The sequence below is a fragment of the Nomascus leucogenys genome, chromosome 14 (genome assembly GCF_006542625.1).
Source record: "Nomascus leucogenys isolate Asia chromosome 14, Asia_NLE_v1, whole genome shotgun sequence".
NCBI classification, from domain to species: domain Eukaryota; kingdom Metazoa; phylum Chordata; class Mammalia; order Primates; family Hylobatidae; genus Nomascus; species Nomascus leucogenys.
Window position 1 is genome coordinate 37,208,509 of NC_044394.1, and position 19,718 is coordinate 37,228,226.

The 19,718-nt window shown below is 35.9% G+C and overlaps 1 protein-coding gene across 6 annotated transcripts in view; it reads right to left on the reverse strand.

Annotated features, from left to right (window-relative positions):
• The window catches only part of EXOC6B (exocyst complex component 6B), a 652,095-nt gene that overhangs the window by 313,930 nt on the left and 318,447 nt on the right, over positions 1 to 19,718 (reverse strand). For all 6 annotated transcript variants that reach the window (XM_030828178.1, XM_030828177.1, XM_030828176.1 and 3 more), the window contains exons 11-13: positions 18,378 to 18,498; positions 6,715 to 6,786; positions 5,238 to 5,335 (exon numbers count right to left, since the gene is read on the reverse strand). In XM_030828178.1, coding sequence (XP_030684038.1) covers positions 5,238 to 5,335; positions 6,715 to 6,786; positions 18,378 to 18,498 — 291 coding nt within the window. The remainder of the gene's footprint in view (positions 1 to 5,237; positions 5,336 to 6,714; positions 6,787 to 18,377; positions 18,499 to 19,718) is intronic.

Consider the following 19,718-nt stretch of genomic DNA (forward strand, 5'->3'; position numbering starts at 1 on the left):
AGGCTCTTTTTTGGTTCCATATGAACTTTAAAGTAGTTTTTTCCAATTCTGTGAAGAAAGTCATTGGTAGCTTGATGGGGATGGCACTGAATCTATAAATTACCTTGGGCAGTATGGCCATTTTCACGATATTGATTCTTCCAACCCATGAGCAGGGAATGTTCTTCCATTTGTTTGTATCCTCTTTTATTTCATTGAGCAGTGGTTTGTAGTTCTCCTTGAAGAGGTCCTTCACATCCCTTGTAAGTTGGATTCCTAGGTATTTTATTCTCTTTGAAGCAATTGTGAATGGGAGTTCACTCATGATTTGGCTCTCTGTTTGTCTGTGATTGGTGTACAAGAATGCTTGTGATTTTTGTACATTAATTTTGTATCCTGAGACTTTGCTGAAGTTGCTAATCAGCTTAAGGAGGTTTTGGGATGAGACAATGGGGTTTTCTAGATATACAATCATGTCATCTGCAAACAGGGACAATTTGACTTCCTCTTTTCCTAATTGAATACCCTTTATTTCCTTCTCCTGCCTGATTGCTCTGGCCAGAACTTCCAGCACTATGTTGAATAGGAGTGGTGAGAGAGGGCATCCCTGTCTTGTGCCAGTTTTCAGAGGGAATGCTTCCAGTTTTTGCCCATTCAGTATGATATTGGCTGTGGGTTTGTCGTAGATAGCTCTTATTATTTTGAGATACGTCCCATCAATACCTAATTTATTGAGAGTTTTTAGCATGAAGGGTTGTTGAATTTTGTCAAAGGCCTTTTCTGCATCTATTGAGATAATCATGTGTTTTTGTCTTTGGTTCTGTTTATATGCTGGATTACATTTATTGATTTGCGTATGTTGAACCAGCCTTGCATCCCAGGGATGAAGCCCACTTGATTATGGTGGATAAGCTTTTTGATGTGCTGCTGGATTCGGTTTGCCAGTATTTTATTGAGGATTTTTGCATCAATGTTCATCAAGGATATTGGTCTAAAATTCTCTTTTTTGGTTATGTCTCTGCCAGGCTTTGGTATCAGGACGATGCTGGCTTCGTAAAATGTGTTAGGGAGGATTCCCTCTTTTTCTATCGATTGGAATAGTTTCAGAAGGAATGGTACCAGTTCCTCCTTGTACCTCTGGTAGAATTCAGCTGTGAATCCATCAGGTCCTGGACTCTTTTTGGTTGGTAAGCTATTGATTGTTGCCACAATTTCAGAACCTGTTATTGGTCTATTCAGAGATTCAACTTCTTCCTGGTTTAGTCTTGGGAGGGTGTATTTGTCGAGGAATTTATCCATTTCTTCTAGATTTTCTAGTTTATTTGCATAGAGGTGTTTGTAGTATTCTCTGATGGTAGATTGTATTTCTGTGGGATCGGTGGTGATATCCCCTTTTTCGTTTTTTATTGCATCTATTTGATTCTTTTCTCTTTTCTTCTTTATTAGTCTTGCTAGCGGTCCATCAATTTTGTTGATCTTTTCAAAAAACCAGCTCCTGGATTCATTAAATTTTTGAAGGGTTTTTTGTGTCTCTATTTCCTTCAGTTCTGCTCTGATTTTAGTTATTTCTAGCCTTCTGCTAGCTTTTGAATGTGTTTGCTCTTGCTTTTCTAGTTCTTTTAATTGTGATGTTAGGGTGTCAATTTTGGATCTTTCCTGCTTTCTCTTGTGGGCATTTAGTGCTATAAATTTCCCTCTACACACTGCTTTGAACGTGTCCCAGAGATTCTGGTATGTTGTGTCTTTGTTCTCGTTGGTTTCAAACAACATCTTTATTTCTGCCTTCATTTCATTATGTACCCAATAGTCATTCAGGAGCAGGTTGTTCAGTTTCCATGTAGTTGAGTGGTTTTGAGTGAGTTTCTTAATCCTGAGTTCTAGTTTGATTGCACTGTGGTCTGAAAGACAGTTTGTTATAATTTCTGCTCTTTTACATTTGCTGAGGAGAGCTTTACTTCCAACTATGTGGTCAATTTTGGAATAGGTGTGGTGTGGTGCTGAAAAAAATGTATATTCTGTTGACTTGGGGTGGAGAGTTCTGTAGATGTCTATTAGGTCCACTTTATGTAGAGCTGAGTTCAATTCCTGGATATCCTTGTTAACTTTCTGTCTCGTTGATCTGTCTAATGTTGACAGTGGGGTGTTAAAATCTCCCATTATTATTGTGTGGGAGTTTAAGTCCCTTTGTAGGTCACTCAGGACTTGCTTTATGAATCTGGGTGCTCCTGTGTTGGATGCATATATATTTAGGATAGTTAGCTCTTCTTGTTGAATTGATCCCTTTACCATTATGTAATGGCCTTCTTTGTCTCTTTTGATCTTTGTTGGTTTAAAGTCCATTTTATCAGAGACTAGGATTGCAACCCCTGCCTTTTTTTGTTTTCCAGTTGCTTGATAGATCTTCCTCCATCCCTTTATTTTGAGTCTATGTGTGTCTCTGCACATGAGATGGGTTTCCTGAATACAGCACACTGATGGGTCCTGACTCCTTATCCAGTTTGCCAGTCTGTGTCTTTTGATTGGAGCATTTAGCCCATTTACATTAAACATTAATATTGTTATGTGTGAATCTGATCCTGTCATTATGATGTTAGTTGGTTATTTTGCTCGTTAGTTGCTATAGTTTCTTCCTAGCCTCGATGGTCTTTACAATTTGGCGTGTTTTTGCAGTGGCTGGTACCGGTTGTTCCTTTCCATGTTTAGTGCTTCCTCAGGAGCTCTTTTAGGGCAGGCCTGGTGGTGACAAAATCACTCAGCGTTTGCTTGTCTGTAAAGTATTTTATTTCTCCTTCACTTACGAAGCTTAGTTTGGCGGGATAGGAAATTCTGGGTTGAAAATTCTTTTCTTTAAGAATGCTGAATATCGGCCCCCACTCTCTTCTGGCTTGTAGAGTTTCTGCTGAGAGATCAGCTGTTAGTCTGATGGGCTTCCCTTTGTGGGTAACCCGACCTTTCTCTCTGGCTGCCCTTAACATTTTTTCCTTCATTTCAACTTTGGTGAATCTGACAATTATGTGTCTTGGAGTTGCTCTTCTCGAGGAGTATCTTTGTGGCGTTCTCTGTATTTCCTGAATCTGAATGCTGGCCTGCTTTGCTAGATTGGGGAAGTTCTCCTGGATAATATCTTGCAGAGTGTTTTCCAACTTGGTTCCATTCTCCCCATCATTTTCAGGTACACCAATCAGATGTAGGTTTGGTCTTTTCACATAGTCCCAAATTTCTTGGAGGCTTTGTTCATTTCTTTTTATTCTTTTTTCTCTAAACTTCCCTTCTCTCTTCATTTCATTCATTTCATCTTCCATCAGCGATACCCTTTCTTCCAGTTGATCGCATCTGCTACTGAGGCTTCTGCAATCTTCACGTAGTTCTCGAAACTTGGCTTTCAGCTCCATCAGCTCCTTTAAGCCCTTGTCTCCATTGGTTATTCTAGTTATCCATTCATCTAATTTTTTTTCAAAGTTTTTAACTTCTTTGCTATTGTTTTGAATTTCCTCCCGTAGCTCAGAGTAGTTTGATCGTCTGAAGCCTTCTTCTCTCAACTCGTCAGAGTCATCCTCCATCCAGCTTTGTTCCGTTGCTGGTGAGGAACTGCGTTCCTTTGGAGGAGGAGAGGTGCTCTGCTTTTTAGAGTTTCCAGTTTTTGTGTTCTGTTTTTTCCCCATCTTTGTGGTTTTATCTACTTTTTGTCTTTGATGATGGTGATGTACAGATGGGTTTTTGGTGTGGATGTCCTTTCTGTTTGTTAGTTTTCCTTCTGCCAGACAGGACCCTCAGCTGCAGGTCTGTTGGAGTTTACTAGAGGTCCACTCCAGACCCTGTTTGTCTGGGTGTCAGCAGCGGTGGCTGCAGAACAGCGGATTTTCGTAAGACCACAAATTCAGCTGTCTGATAGTTCCTCTGAAAGTTTTGTCTCAGAGGAGTACCCGGCTGAATGAGGTGTCAGTCTGTCCCTACTGGGGGGTGCCTCCCAGTTAGGCTGCTCAGGGGTGAGGGACCCACTTTAGGAGGCAGTCTGTCCATTCTCAGATCTCCAGCTGCGTGCTGGGAGAACCACTACTCTCTTCAAAGCTGTCAGTCAGACAGGGACATTTAAGTCTGTGGAGTTTCTTGCTGAGTTTTTGTTTGTCTGTGCCCTGCCCCCAGAGGTGGAGCCTACAGAGGCAGGCAGGCCTCCTTGAGCTGTGGTGGGCTCCACCCAGTTCGAGCTTCCTGGCTGCTTTGTTTACCTAAGCAAGCCTGGGCAATGGCGGGCGCCCCTCCCCCAGCCTCGCTGCCGCCTTGCAGCTTGATCTCAGACTGCTGTGCTAGCAATCAGCGAGACTCCGTGGGCACAGGACCCTCCGAGCCAGGTGCAGGACACAATCTCCTAGTGTGCCGTTTTCCAGGCCCGTTGGAAAAGCGCAGTATTAGGATGGGACTGACCCGATATTCCAGGTGCCGTCTGTTTCCCCTTTCTTTGACTAGGAAAGGGAACTCCCTGACCCCTTGTGCTTCCGGAGTGAGGCAATGCCTCGCCCTGCTTCGGCTCGCGCACAGTGCGCTTCACTGACTGTCCTGTACCCACCGTTAGGCACTCCCTAGTGAGATGAAACCGGTACCTCAAGCAGAAATGCAGAAATCATCCGTCTTCTGTGTCGCTGGGGCTGGACCTGGAGACCAGAGCTGTTCCTATTCGGCCATCTTGGCTCCACCCCCCGACAGAATAACTTTCTTATTATTGTATGCACGTTGCAGTAACTACTTAAATAACAGGCTTCAAACACTGAGCTGTAATATGCCCCTTTGCTGTGTGTAGAGAGGGAAGATGATGAGGAACAACATGAGTGAGTCATCCAAACCGATTTTCCAAAAGCCTAAATTATTCCTAAGTGCTCAAATGCTACTCACTATAATTGAGTTGTAGACTAGGCACGAACCTCAAAGTGAAAACCAAATAACAGAATAAGATGACACCAAGATGATCTGAATGACATGAACCAAGGAATCTGATATTTATCGAAGGAAACAAAAAGGCAAAACAGGGTTTGGGGACTTCCCACTACAGTAGACACTAATATACTGGGACTGGATATCTTGGGAACATAATTTTGGATGTTCTAACAGTTTATTTGAATTCTGGATCATAACCTAGGGTAGCTACAAAATATAAGTAACATATACTTGTTGCTTATAACATCTGAAAACCTTTGTGCATAAATACATGTGTGTACACTAATGCACATGAACACACACACATATGACTATAGATAATTTCTCACCTGAAAATACCTGCCCACTTCTTTAGCAGAGTTTCACTATATTGGTCTCTGATTTCTAACAGCATGTCAAAAAGCTGATTTACAGGGAAACCATACACCTGAAACAAAATAAGAAAATCACTTCAGCGTCTAAGGAAGGAGTTTTTTGTTTTGTTTTGTTTTTTGTTTTTTGGCAAAATGAGAGGGATAAGGTACTGAAAAACATTACATTCTTTGGACAGCAAATTAAATAAAACCATGTTAGTAGAATATTTCATTCACACCTAATATCTAGCATTTATCTCTCAAAAATTAAATAACACCTGGCAAAATGTTTAAGCCAGTGAGAAAAAGATGAAAATTAAAATCTATATATAAAGAGTATACTATTGGCTAAGTCCTCCCTACATCCCCTCCTATAAGTCCTACTACCTATAGTAAGAGTTCACAGAAGGGAGAGAAAGTAAAAATGCTTTGAATCTCATCCACTTCTAATGCTATTCTATTAGATATAATATGTGGTTCAAATCAACCACCATTATTCGAGATGGTAGTTAAAGAAACTGCAAACTAACTCAGCTGCCATATATGAATTAAGAACATTTTGAAAAACTAATGTAGTCAGTAGTTCAATTAATTGATTTGATGTGAGAGAAAAAAAGGAGGTGGAAACTACATATGAAAACATAATGGCTCAGGGTAAAGCTTAGGAAATGCTATAGAGATAAAAAGACCTAGTTCCTAGGAAAATAATAAACCCAACTTAAAACTAAAAGGTAACTTATCCAAGCTTATGTCGATTTTTTTTCTTTGTTTTGTTGTTGTTTTTCTTTTTTTTTTTTTTTTAAGACAGAGTTTCACCCTGTCGCCCAGGCTGGAGGGCAATGGCACTATCTCAGCTCACTGCAACCTCCACCTCCCAGGTTCAAGCAATTCTCCTGCCTCATCCTCCCAAGTAGCTGGGATTACAGACACTTACCACCACACCCGGCTAATTTTTGCATTCTTACTAAAGACAGGGTTTCACCATGTTGGCCAGGCTGGTCTCAAACTCCTGACCTCAAGTGATCAGCCTGCCTCAGCCTCCCAAATTGCTGAGATTACAGGCGTGAGGTACTGCACCCAGTCAGATTTTTTTTTTTTTTTTGAGACAGGGTCTCTATCACCCATGCAGGAGTGCAGTGGCGAGATCATAGCTTGCCACAGGCTTGAACTCCTATGCTCAGGCAATCCTCTCACCTCCACCCCCGGAGTGCCTGGGACTACAGGAATGTGCTACTGCTACTGCTGATTTTTTATGTTTCTATTTTTTGTATAGATGGAGTCTCACTATATTTCTGAGGCTAGTCTTGGACTCCTGGACTCAAGCAATTCTCCTACCTCAGGCTTCCAAAGAACTAGGATTACAGGCAAAAGCCACCAGACCCAGTCAAGAAAAAGGTTTAGAGCTGATGATAATACTAATCTAGATGAGCATATGTAAACAGAAGTCACATACCTGAAGTGTGTCAGCAAAAAGCACAATGAGGTTCTTCAAATCTAACACAAGGTTTGGATCAGAACAGTAAGACTAAAGTAAATAAAAGACAAAGGAGGAAAAATATGTTATTAGTAAAAATGCAATTAAATTTTTATTTATTTAATCTTTAATGCTTTATCTGACAAATTCTTTACCTGGTAAATTCTTTCCCTAGAAATAATTCAACACTTCCCTGGTACAAGGTAACACCAGGTTCAGCCAGGGAACAGCTGAATACAGCAAGTTCGATAACCGTGATCTATACTTTTAACACTTGGGAATTTAAAAATGCACTTCTGAATAACTCTTTGGTTAAAGAAGAAAACAAAATTGACACTTTTAAAAATGAACAACTATAAAATACTTCATATCAAAAACTATGGTATGTGGCTAAAACCATTTTCAAAATAAATTTGTATTTCTTTATGTAAACATCACAAAACACAAAAGATTGAAAATAAACAAACTAAGCACTGAACTGATGAAACTATGGGGGAAAGCCAATGAACCATAAGTAAATGAGAGAATAAAATTAATTAAATTAAAAACAGAAACTAATGAAATTAAAAAAGATATGGAAGATTTGATTAAATAAACCAAAGACCAAGTTAAAAATAAAATCAATTAAATAAACAAATCTTAGACAAAACTGATTAAACAATAAAGAGAAAACAAAAAATATGAGAAATACAAAAGAGAAAATAAGTACAGAGGAAAATAAAAATTACAAATAATGTCCATGTATAACCTCATATCAACAAATCAGAAAAGTTAACTGACATGGAAAATAATTTCTGTGGACAGAATACAAAGATGTGTATGTCATTATTGTAAAAGTTCACTGATTTTGGGATTCAAATTCTTTAATTATAATTTTTGTTACTTGCTCTCTCATTGGTCTCTCAAGTCCTGAAAGAGGTGTTGTGAATTCTCCCACAATTATGCAGCTTGTCCGTTTCGCTTCATATTACTAACAGTTTTTGTTTTATACATATTGATGCTTCCTTATAAAAGGGCTATTACCTTTTCATTAGATTAAAACTAGTATCAATACAAAATATCCATCTCCTATCCCATTTTAAGATCTTCAACTTCATTTCTATTTTCCTTGTAGAATACCACCACTTCTGCTTCCCCTTCTTTATTTTCAATCTTTTCAGCTAATCTTAATTTATGAATATCTCCTATAAACATAGTATAAAACTTTTTAATGTTTTGTCATTTCCTGGTGATATGGTTTGGATATTTGTCCCCTCCAAATCTTACATTAAAATGTGATCCCTAGTGTTGAAGGTGGCACCTAGTGGGAGATGTTTGGATCTCTCATGAGTAGCCCAGTGCCCTCCCTTCTAAGCCAATTTTTACTTTGGATTCATACCATCCTCTGGCTTGCTTCCATCATTTTTCCCCTGTTATAATATCCTGGATATCTTAAGGAATCTCTCACTTGTTCTTGGCTTTTGTACTAGTTTGAAATATTATATAACAACTGTACTGTGGTACAATTAATAACTGATGAGCCAATATCGACACAATATTATTAAACAAAACCCATAGTTTACATTAGGGTTTACTCTGTGTTATATATTCTATGGGATTTAACATACATAAATTGATATGTTCCACCATTATATTATCATTGAGAACTGTTTTGCTGTCCCCCAAATACTCTGTGCTCTGCCTGTTCATCCCATCCCTCCCTCTCCCAACTCCCAGGCAACAGGGATAGTTTTCTTGTCTCCATAGTTTTGCCATTTCCAGAATGTCATATAGTTGGGATCATATAGTATGTAGCCTTTTCAGATTGGCTTCTTTCATTTAGCAATATGCATTTAAGGTTCCTCTGTGTCTTTTCATGGATTGATAGCTCATTTCTTTATATCACTGAATAATATTCCATTATACGAATGTACCACAGTTTGTTTCTCCATTCACCCACTGACAAACATAGTTGCTTCCATGTTCTGGCAATTATAAACAAGCTGCTATACACATCTGTGTGAAGGTTTTAGTGTGGAAGTAAGTTTTCAACTCATTTGGAAAAATTCCTAGGTATACACCTGCTAGATTATATAGTAAGACTATGTTTCATTTTATAAAAAACTGTCAAACTGTCCTCAAAGCTGGCTGTACCATTTTCCATTCCCACTAGCAACGGATGAGAATTCCTGATGCTGCACATTCTCTCCAGCATTTGGTGTGGTTCGTGTTCCAGATTTCCTTGATGATATAGGATGATGAGCATCTTTCTTTTTTTTTTTTTTTTGAGACAGGGTCTCACTCTGTCTCCCAGGCTGGACTGCAGTGGTATGATCATGGCTCACTACTGCCTCAGGTTCCCAGGATCAAGAGATCCTCCCACTTCACGCTCTAGAGTAGCTGGGACCACAGGCACATGCAACCACGTCTGGTTAATTTTTTAATTTTTTTTGTGTCTCACTAAGTTGCCCAGGCTGGTTTCAAACTCCTGGAATCAAGTGATCTTCCTGCTTTGGCCTCCCAACGTGCTGGCATTACAGGCATGAGCCACCATGCCTGGCCTTGTTTTCTTGTTTAAGAGGTCATCATATATTTTGAACACCAGTCCTTTATCAGATATGTGATATACAAAGATTTCTCTCAGTCTGTAGATAGTCTTTTCATTCTCCTATTGTCCTTAATTTGTATCCACCTAAATACTGAGACTTAATCAATATTCTCTCTCTCAAAATTATATAAGTGGAAATAAGCCATATGTATAATTTTCTTTCTCGCTTCTTTCATTTAACATTATATTTGTGAAATTCATGAATGCTATTGTATATAGCTATACTTTGGTTATTTTCATGCTCTCTAGTATCCAATGTTTGAGTTTAACCCAGATTATCTATTTTACTACTGATAGACATTTAAGTCATTTCTCATTTTAAAATCCAGCAATGATGGAAAGATATTCTTGCATGTTTATTATGGTGTATTATGGCAAATTACTGAAGAGAATATATTTAGAGAAAAGTTGATCCATGGGGATCTTTAAATTTATAAGATATTACACTTTTTCAAAGTGTCATCAATTTAAACTTATTCCCTTCATAGTGTATCAGAGTTTCTATTGCTCCATATCTTTATCAACATTAGTACTGTTAATTCTTGAAAAACGTTACCTGATTTGGTTCTAATTTGCATTTTACCAATATACTAAGAAGGCTGAACACCTTTCACGTGTTTTCCCAGCCAGGAGGATTCCTTCTTTCATAAACTGTTTGTCCTTTGCTCATTTTTTCTCTTTTGAGATATCTATCTTTATTGTAATGATTTGGTAGGAATTCTTCATATATTCCAAATTAGTTCGTGCTGTTATATACAAATACCATTTTTCACTATGTGGCATATTTTCCTACTATCTTTTGTGAGGTTTTTTCTTATAATTTTAATGTAGTTCGATGTTTTGTGTCTGAATCTTTTCCTTTATGGATAGTGCTTTTAGTTTTCAGTTAAGAACTCCTCCCACATCCTGAATCATAAAGATATTTCTCATATTATCTTCTAAAAGATTTATAGTTTTGGCTTTCACATTTTCATATTTTATCCGCCTGAAATTCAATCTTTGGTGTATATTTTCCTCCATCATGACAGTCAGCTGTCCCATTGCTATTCATTCAAGTCTGTCTTCTATCCACCGACCTCCTATGCCACCTAATATATATCCCAAGGATCCATATATGTGTGAGACTGTTTGAAGGTCCATTATCTATCCAATGACAATATCAGAGGATCTTAATATGATTTTTCAATGTCTTGATATCCAAATACATTACTCTCAGTCTTAAGGAATCTCTCACTTGCTCTTGGCTTTTGTACTAGTTTGAAATATTATAATTAGGTTGTAAGGTACCATCTTCCCTATAATAAAACTATTGAAATTTTGATTGACACTAAATTAAATCTACAGGTCAATTTTGAAAGTGCTGATATCACTGTAATAATAACTCTTTTAATCAATGAACATGGTTCATTTTTACTTAGGTCTTCTTTAACCCATTTTAATTTCTCAATGACATTTTAGAATTTCTCCACAGGGGTCCTGACTACCTTGAATACGTTTTGGAGGACTGCTTTTATTAGTTTAAGGAATTCTCTCCAGTTTCTAATTTACTAAGAAATTTTACCATAAGTTTATTGTGTGTTTTATTAATTGCTTTTCTGTATCTACTGAAATGACTATATATTTTTTGTTTTTTAATCTGCAATTAAGTGCATTATATTAATAGACTTTGTAATATTGAACTAAGCTAGCATTTGCTACTAGAAACTCAACCAAATATATTAATGTTTGTTGTAAATGGCTAGATTCTGTTTTTAATATTTTAAGATTCCTGATTTATATTTATAAATAAGTCTGATCTATATTTATGCATTTACAAGTTCTTATACTACCCTCATCTGGTTTCATTATCAAGATCATGTATGCATTATAAAAGAGTTGATACAAAAGAAGCAGGGTTGAGAAAAGAAAAAACATAAAAACACAAAAAAAATTAAGACGAATTGGCATTTCCCCGTGTCTATTCTCTGAGTATTTATGTAAGAACAAAATTGAAGATAAAACTGCCTAGATAGGAGATTTCTTTGATGGAAGAATTTTGACTGTTTTTTCTTCTACTTCTGGTTCACCTTTATCCTGAAAGGAATAGCCTTTTCCAGCTTAATGGGGTAAGGGCAGCATATTAGACTCTCCATCTTGAATAGGCCCAAGAGGCTGTGAAAATCCAAGTTTGAGTTATGAACTCTGGACTAAGAAGTTACCTCAACAAAAAGGCAGCTTGAGTGTTTAACCTATCTACTTATTTCCCTTCGATTTAGCTGAGTAATTCTTTACTATCCTTATTAAGTACTTTAATACTTAAATGAATATCTTATATGTTATATATAAAATGCAGCATTTCGGATTCTTTCCAGCTGAGGGATTGGTATTAATAACCTGGTCTTCTACATTCCTAAAATCATAAATATTACTTTGTAAATTTTTCTTCCAGCCCATAATTTGTATTTGCTAAAGAACGGCCACTCTATTTGTTTATTGTTGTCTCCCATGTGATATAATTGGTTTTCTTCAAATATTTTATGACTCTTGGCTGTTTCTTCATATTTTGGACTGAAGGACTAGGTTGATTAGTATAGTTGAATCTTAAAAATATCTTTTCAGTATTATCGTATTATCATTAACAATCATATTAGCAGATCTTTTAATATTGAACCATTCCTGAAATGAGTTCTCCTTTATACTAGGCATATTAAATCTTTTAACATATTGCTAAATTTACTAAGTGAAGTAGATTATGTAAGATCTTATGTTTTGAAATCAGCACTGAGAATGTTGCACATACTAATACATGAAATATCGAATCTTTCAAAATGTTTCAATTTATACTAATAATTTAATCAGAAAAAGTAAAGAGTAATTTTAAACAGCCATATATAATGCTAGAAAATATAGAAACATTTGATAAATAATGTAGTCACATAGACGGAGTGTTTTTGAGATTTGATTTGATGTTTGGGCTGTTGTTTTGTTTGCTGGGTACTACTAATAAAATAAATAGTGTCATGAAATACAGTCAGCATTTGTGGTACCAACACTCAGTCTCTTAATGTATAAAATGGTTCAATGAGTAAATCTGTGTTAATACTGACTTGTTTCTTAATAACTTTGTCAAGATATAATTCCCATACCATACAACTCACCCATTTAAAGTACATAATTGAATAGTTTTTAATTGTTTGTATATTCACAGATATCTGCAACCCTTATCATAGTCAAACTTTGGAAATTTTCTTTACTTTAAAATGAAACCTATGTAACAAACATGCACATCCTGCACATGTACCCCAGAATGAAAAATTAAAATTAAAATAGTAAAATGAAACTCCGTATGTACCTTTTAGCTATCACCTCTTTAATCCCTAAGCAATCACTCATCTACTTTTTACCTCTACAGATCAATGCTGAACTAATGATTTTTTAAAAAGAAGGTATTTTGTCATTTATTCTTCAGTTAAAAAGAATATACAATAGATCTACAAAGAAAAACTCCCTAAAGATTAATGTTCTCCACAGATCTACACTTTGAAAAAAATCAGCACACTTGAAAAGTGTCCTGCTCTTAATAGTATCAAATAAAATTGCATGCTGAAGAAGAGAGGGTGCATTCTTCTACTGAGAGATTTAGAGATCTGTTACATTCCCAAATGCATCAGGAACACAAAAAAAATTGCTTTAGAAAAAAAAAAAAAAAAGACAGTGCATGGAATGAATCTGATTTCTAAAGGAAAGATAACTTTTTTCAGGAAACAAAATAAAATTAGAGAATTCAGTGAAATAGATAGATATAAAATAAACAAACAAAATCAGAAACTTTTCTCCCACAGAATGATAGTAATACTAGTTAATAAATATGATGGGGAAAAAAAAAAAACCTTCTACAAAATATTACCTGCAAAAAAAAAATAAAACACCTAAAAATAGTACTTTGATGGGAAGTATTATTAAATATTTTACCAAAAGACATGAAAGGCAAATAAGTAACCAAAATATCTATCTTCTTTGGTGAAAAATACCAGAGCCTGAAATGTGTCAATCTACAGATTTACTGCACAACCAAATTATATCTCAATTTTTAGGGGTGTGGACTAGAGGTGGAAGGGTTGTAACAAAGTGATTCTCAAGTTGACTGGAAGAATAATAAGTGGATAAATAGCATATTTTAAAAAGAAGATTTAAGAGGATACACGTATCTTATAAAAAATTAAGCCGGCCGGGCACAGTGGTTCATGCCTGTAATCCCAGCCCTTTGGGAGGCCGAGGTAGGCAAATCACCTGAGGCCAGGAGTTCAAGACCAGCCTGGCCAACATGGCAAAACCCCATCTCTACTAAAAATACAGAAAAATTAGTCGGGCATGGTGGCAGGCACCTGTAATTCCAGCTACTTGAGAGGCTGAGGCAGGAGAATCACTTGAAGCCGGGAGGCGGAGGTTGCAGTGAGCTGAGATCACACCATTGTGCTCCAGCCTGGGTGACAGAATGAGACTGTCTCAAAAAAAATAAATAAATAAATAAAAATAAATAAATAAAATAAATAAAAATTAAGCCACACAATATCAGATACAATAATCACAACAATGCTGTATTGATTGAAGGAGCGAGAATTCAAATCATATGACCTAGAAATAAACCTTAGTGTATACATAATATAATATATAAAAGGTAGCCTTCAAAACATGTAGGGAAAGGAGATATGGACAGACTGCTGTTTCTGCCCCCAAAACTCACATATTAATGCCCTATCTCCCAGCATGGCTATATTTGGAGATGGGGCTTTTGGGAGGTAATTAACATCAAATGAAGTGATACAGGTGAGGCCCTAATCCAGTAGGATTGTTCTCCTTATAAAAAGAGAAGGAGAAGGCCGGGCGCGGTGGCTCACGCTTGTAATCCCAGCACTTTGGGAGGCTGAGGCGGGCGGATCACGAGGTCAGGAGATCGAGACCATGGTGAAACCCCGTCTCTACTAAAAAAAAAATCAGCCGGGCATAGTGGCGGGCGCCTGTAGTCCCAGCTACTCGGAGAGGCTGAGGCAGGAGAATGGCGTGAACCAGGGAGGCGGAGCTTGCAGTGAGCCGCGATTGCGCCACTGCACTCCAGCCTGGGCGACAGAGCGAGACTCCGTCTCAAAAAAAAAAAAAAAAAAAAGAGAAGGAGAGAGCAATCCTTCTTCAGCAGGCATACACTGAGGAAAGGTCAAGTGAGGACAGAGTGAGAAGGCAGCCTTCTGTAAGCCAGGGAGAGAACCCTCACCAGTAGCTGACCATGTGGACACCTTAATCTCTGACTTCCATTCTCTAGTACTATAAGAAAATAAATTTCTGTCATTTAAACCACCCAGTCTATGATATTTTCTTATGGTAGCCTGAGCCCACTAAGACAGCAGATTATCACAATGATGTTATTGGAAGTGATGAGTCATTTTCAAAATAAGTAAAGAGAGTCCAATCTCATACCCTATGCTAAAATAAATTTTTTATGGTTGTAGAAAAAGGAACTACAGAAACACTAAAATTAAATAAAGATAAACACATATGCTTTGTAATGAAGAACACATAAATTATAAAGTAAATGATCAATAAAATTAACTACTGAAAAACGTTAAAACTTTTTGAAGCTGCAGAAAAGCTAAGAGACATTAAATTAAGAAAAAATATTTACAACATATTATCAGATGAGGTTAACATTAACGGCTAATGTCCATCTTTCAATAATAATAGTAAAATGTTTAAAAACGTGAAAATATAAGATAAAGGCAATGTATATGAACAAGAAATTCTATGAAGATATACAAATAACATGGAAGAGATTTTCAATATCAGTATTAATTTTTATATTTATTTATTTATTTATTTATTTATTTATTTATTTATTTTGAGACAGAGTCTTGCTCTGTTACCCAGGCTGGAATGCAGTGACACTGTCTCAGCTCACTGCAGTCTCTGCCTCCTGGGTTCCAGCAATTCTCCTGCCTCAGCCTACCAACTAGCTGGGATAACAGGTGCATGCCATCATGCCTGGCTAATTTTTGTGTTTTTAGTAGAGACGGGGTTTCACCATGTTGGCCAGACTGGTCTTGAACTCCTGACCTCAGATGATCTTTCCTCCTCGGCCTCCCAAAGTGCTGGAATTACAGGAGTGAGCCACCATGCCTGACCTAATATCAGTATTATTTTTTTAAAGCATAATAAGATACAATTTCTGAAATTATAAATTATTTTCTGTTTTTAAACATAATTTTCTGTAGAATAAAAAGAATAGGGAAATAGGCATTCTAGTAGATGCTGCTCAGAGTGTTAAATAGTTCAATAGTTTGGGAGAGCAAATGAGTAATATCTAGAACCTAAGAAATGTCCAAATACCTGTACTCACTATTTTCATTTCTTAAGAACTTGCTCTAAGTATGATCAATTGTGTAAGGATATGTTTATAACAGTATTTACTGCAATGCTTTCAATAGCTAGAAAAAAAACAACCAAAAACCTTCTTAAAAGCCCAAAATATCAAATGAATCAATTAAAAATAATAATATAATCCTACAATGCCATATTATATATTAAAATTAAATCATATTCATCAGACATTAAATGAAAAACACAGCATGTTCCTATTTAAAACCTATTATATATTGTATAGTTTATTTATATATTCAAAAACGGACATTTATATATCAGAAAGCTAATAATAACCATGCAAGGGATGATGACTAAAATGTTCTTAATAATCAAAATTTCTATTCTAATATAGAAGTATATTTTTATAATGTTTATATGTTAGAACATACAACTCAATGGGGAAAAAGTAAGGCACTCAAAAAATGATCCAAAGACAATGGGTGCACTACCACTACAAAAAAATGAGATCCTTAATCATACTATAAATGAGAGTAAATAACAGGTGGTTATAAACATATAAATGTGTAAAAATCTAATTATAAAATAGTTAAGCAACTTTTTAAAAATCTCAGAACACACAAAAACATGTAAAAAACGTTTCAAGTTTGCCAGATTTTATTATAACAGAAGAATAAAATGATAAAAATGTCAGATCGAGTCCTTGGTTACATATGTACAATGAGAGAAAATTAAACTTAAGAGAAGTATTATCAGATATATAAATATTTAAAAGTTCTGTATACTATAACAAACACCATAAGCAAAAATAAAAGGAGTGAAATATTTGCAACACATTCAATAATGACATATCCTCTTTGGATCAAACCCACATACATATTAACCAATCTCCTAGAACTTGCTGCTTAGATGGCACAAAGACATCACAAAGTAATCATTTCGAATGTAAACTCATTATCTCCCCACTCCAAACTATCAAAACTATTAACACTATCATCCAAGAAGGGAAACCATTCACCTAGGCATTTCCTTGATAGTTCTTTTCCTTTTACCTCTTATATCTAATCCATCAGAAAGTACAATTAATCTTACTTCCTAAAAATCTCTTGAATTCAACCATATCTCTCAATATTTACTAATACTCCTTGACCCAAACTATCATTATCACTTGCCTGGAATACTAGACTAGCCTAGCAATTGCTTTTGAATTCATTCTTACCCCTCATCCACTGTCCACACTTAAGCCAGAACAATCTTTAAAAATGAAAATCTGATCATCTTACTCCAAGTTATCCCACCTTCACCTTGAACACATCTACACGTAACACACTCTATTCAGCCCACTGTTTAAAAGGTCAAGTAGATTCTAAATAACATGGCATCTACCTACTTCTCTTTTCTTACTTCACCCTGTGTTCTATCCACTCTGGACTTCTTTCAGGTCTCTGAGAGGGCTATGTTCCCTTAAAACAGATTTTTACACATAGTATTTACTCTATCTGGAACGCCTGCTGATTAATTAGAAAACAGAGTTCATGGGTCATGGACGATTTTTAAGTTTCTAGCTAGCACAACTAGATGGATACTACAGTCACTTAAAGAAATTGTTTTAATGCTAAATTATCTTCCGTCTTTGACTCCTCACTATTATTCCTCAAACACTTTGAGATAAGAGCCCTTGCACTACTGTTCTTTAGGACTAAAATGATCATTTAATTGGTCTTCTTTGCATAATGGTGACTCATTGATATTCTAATCTCAGAATGCCACTTCAAAAGCAAACACAGTTTCCTAATCTGTCATTCTATTTTCATTGTCTGTATCGCATGATCACTGTCTGACATTCTTGTTACATGTTTATTGGATATCTCTTCCAATCAAAATATAACTCTCTGAGAGCAAAGACCATCTATCTTGTTCATTGTCATATTCCCACTGCCAAAGCATAATCAATCTTTAAGAAACACGGAAGGAAGGAAGGAAGGAAGGAAGGAAGGAAGGAAGGAAGGAAGGAAGGAAGGAAGGAAAGGAAGGGAATTAAGAGCCAGCATTCTATAACTGAAATAAAGTGGATTATCACCAAAAATATATGCCACATTAAAATATATCAATAGATCACGGGAACAGAACATTGGGCAGCTTAATATGTTACGAACATTTTTTTTTTCAGAAGGTAACAGTAGAACTGTGAACTCCAAATCAGTGTTTATAATATTAATAGGCACTATAGAAGGCAAAATGGTATAGTGGCTAAGAACATGGGCTCTAGAGTCAGACCATCTGGGTTTCAATCTGACTTCTACTTCTTATTGTACGGCATTAGGCTGGTTACCTAACCTCTCTGAGGTTCAATTTCCCAGACTATAAGGTAAATATAGTAATAATAATAATACCTACCTTTCTAGGGTTGTAGTGAGGATGAAATAAGAGAGTATGCATGAAGTAAACAGAACAACGTCTGACACATAGAGAGAATAATCAATAGACATTAGCTGCTATTTTCTTATTGCAAAGGGCTTCTATAAAAGTGAGCTCAGTGGTAGAAAATGTGATAATTTGAAGCAGCTACTTCTATGTCTCTGAAGGACATCTATAGCTCCAAGTGAATGATTCCAAAGACATACATATGTTGATTTTAAAGCAGTAAAACACTGAATATATAGATAATCAGCTCTAAATAACAACTTCCCTTGGGCTTCTTACATACCGAGTGGGTACGGAGTGCTGCGATGGTTTTTGAAAGTGCCATTTCCCACAGTTCATCAATGTAGGCTCTATTTACTAAGCCCTGGGTTGTATGTAAAATGTGATCTTCAACCACAAAAAAGCTAAGATTGAGGAAAAAAGAAAGCACAGCTGTCAGAAATTACAGTTTTATTACTCTCTCTGGGGTCTGACAAGCATTAAGAGATACCATCAAATGCAAAGTTAGTGGTCATTTTTTTCTTGAAGAAAGTTATTCAGTAGAATAAATGAAATCAGACTACTTGGACTAAAAATTATGTCTGCGATCATGATATCTTCATAACCACTCCTAGAGAGATCAGAGTTACATTTCTATTAAATTTCTATTAAATGTTAACAATGCTATCCAGTAGTTTAAAAGGGAGGAAAATGTGTAGAGGTAATGGAGGAAAATTTTGTTATATTAAGAAAATACCCAGCCATCAATACATTTCAAAAAAATGAATTTTAAAGACATCATAAAAGCTAATATATACATCATATATATATTATGTATTCTTTATATATTTTAAGAATCCGATGCACAAAATATCAAAATAATTCCCATCATGTGGACTCTATCATCAAAGTCTTGAAAAGGCATCGTATAAAGGTTTCAAAAATGCGAAGTTACGTTTGAACAATCTTGTGGCTTTTTGTTATTATGCATTTAAAATGTAGCTTTCATTGTCTTGCCTAAATATTCATATTAATGAAAAAAAGTCTTTATTAGGGAATTTTTATGATATATTTTAATAACTACTAATTACATTGAAACAATTTAAATCTGAAAAAAATAAACCTGATGAAGAATCCAAGTTATTTCCTTTTCTTTTAACTGCAAAGTCATTATTTTGCAATTAGAACAAGCTGCCAGTATTGGGATGTTTATTTGGGAAATGCAATTCCGTACCACTATATACACCCTAGATGAGGGTGGCAAACTATACAGCCTATGGGATAAACCTAGCCCACTGCCTGTTTTTATAAAGATTGTTTTATTGGAACATAGCCATGCTCATCATTTACGTATCATCTATAGCTACTTTTGCACTATAACAACAGAGCTAAGCAGTTGTGAAAGAGACCATATGGCCTACTAAGCCTAAAATATTTCACTATCTGGCCCTTTTGGAAAAAGTTTGCCAACTTTCGCTGATTCTTTGGTTCCATCTACCAAAAACAAAGAAACAAAACATCAAGTGTAATAAGATTACAATTCAATGTTTTTCTCACTTTATCCACAAAAATGCCCTCCAGCAATATAAAGTTGAAACCAGCAGGATGTTCCTTTTAAATCATTAGAAAATCAAAAACAAATCTT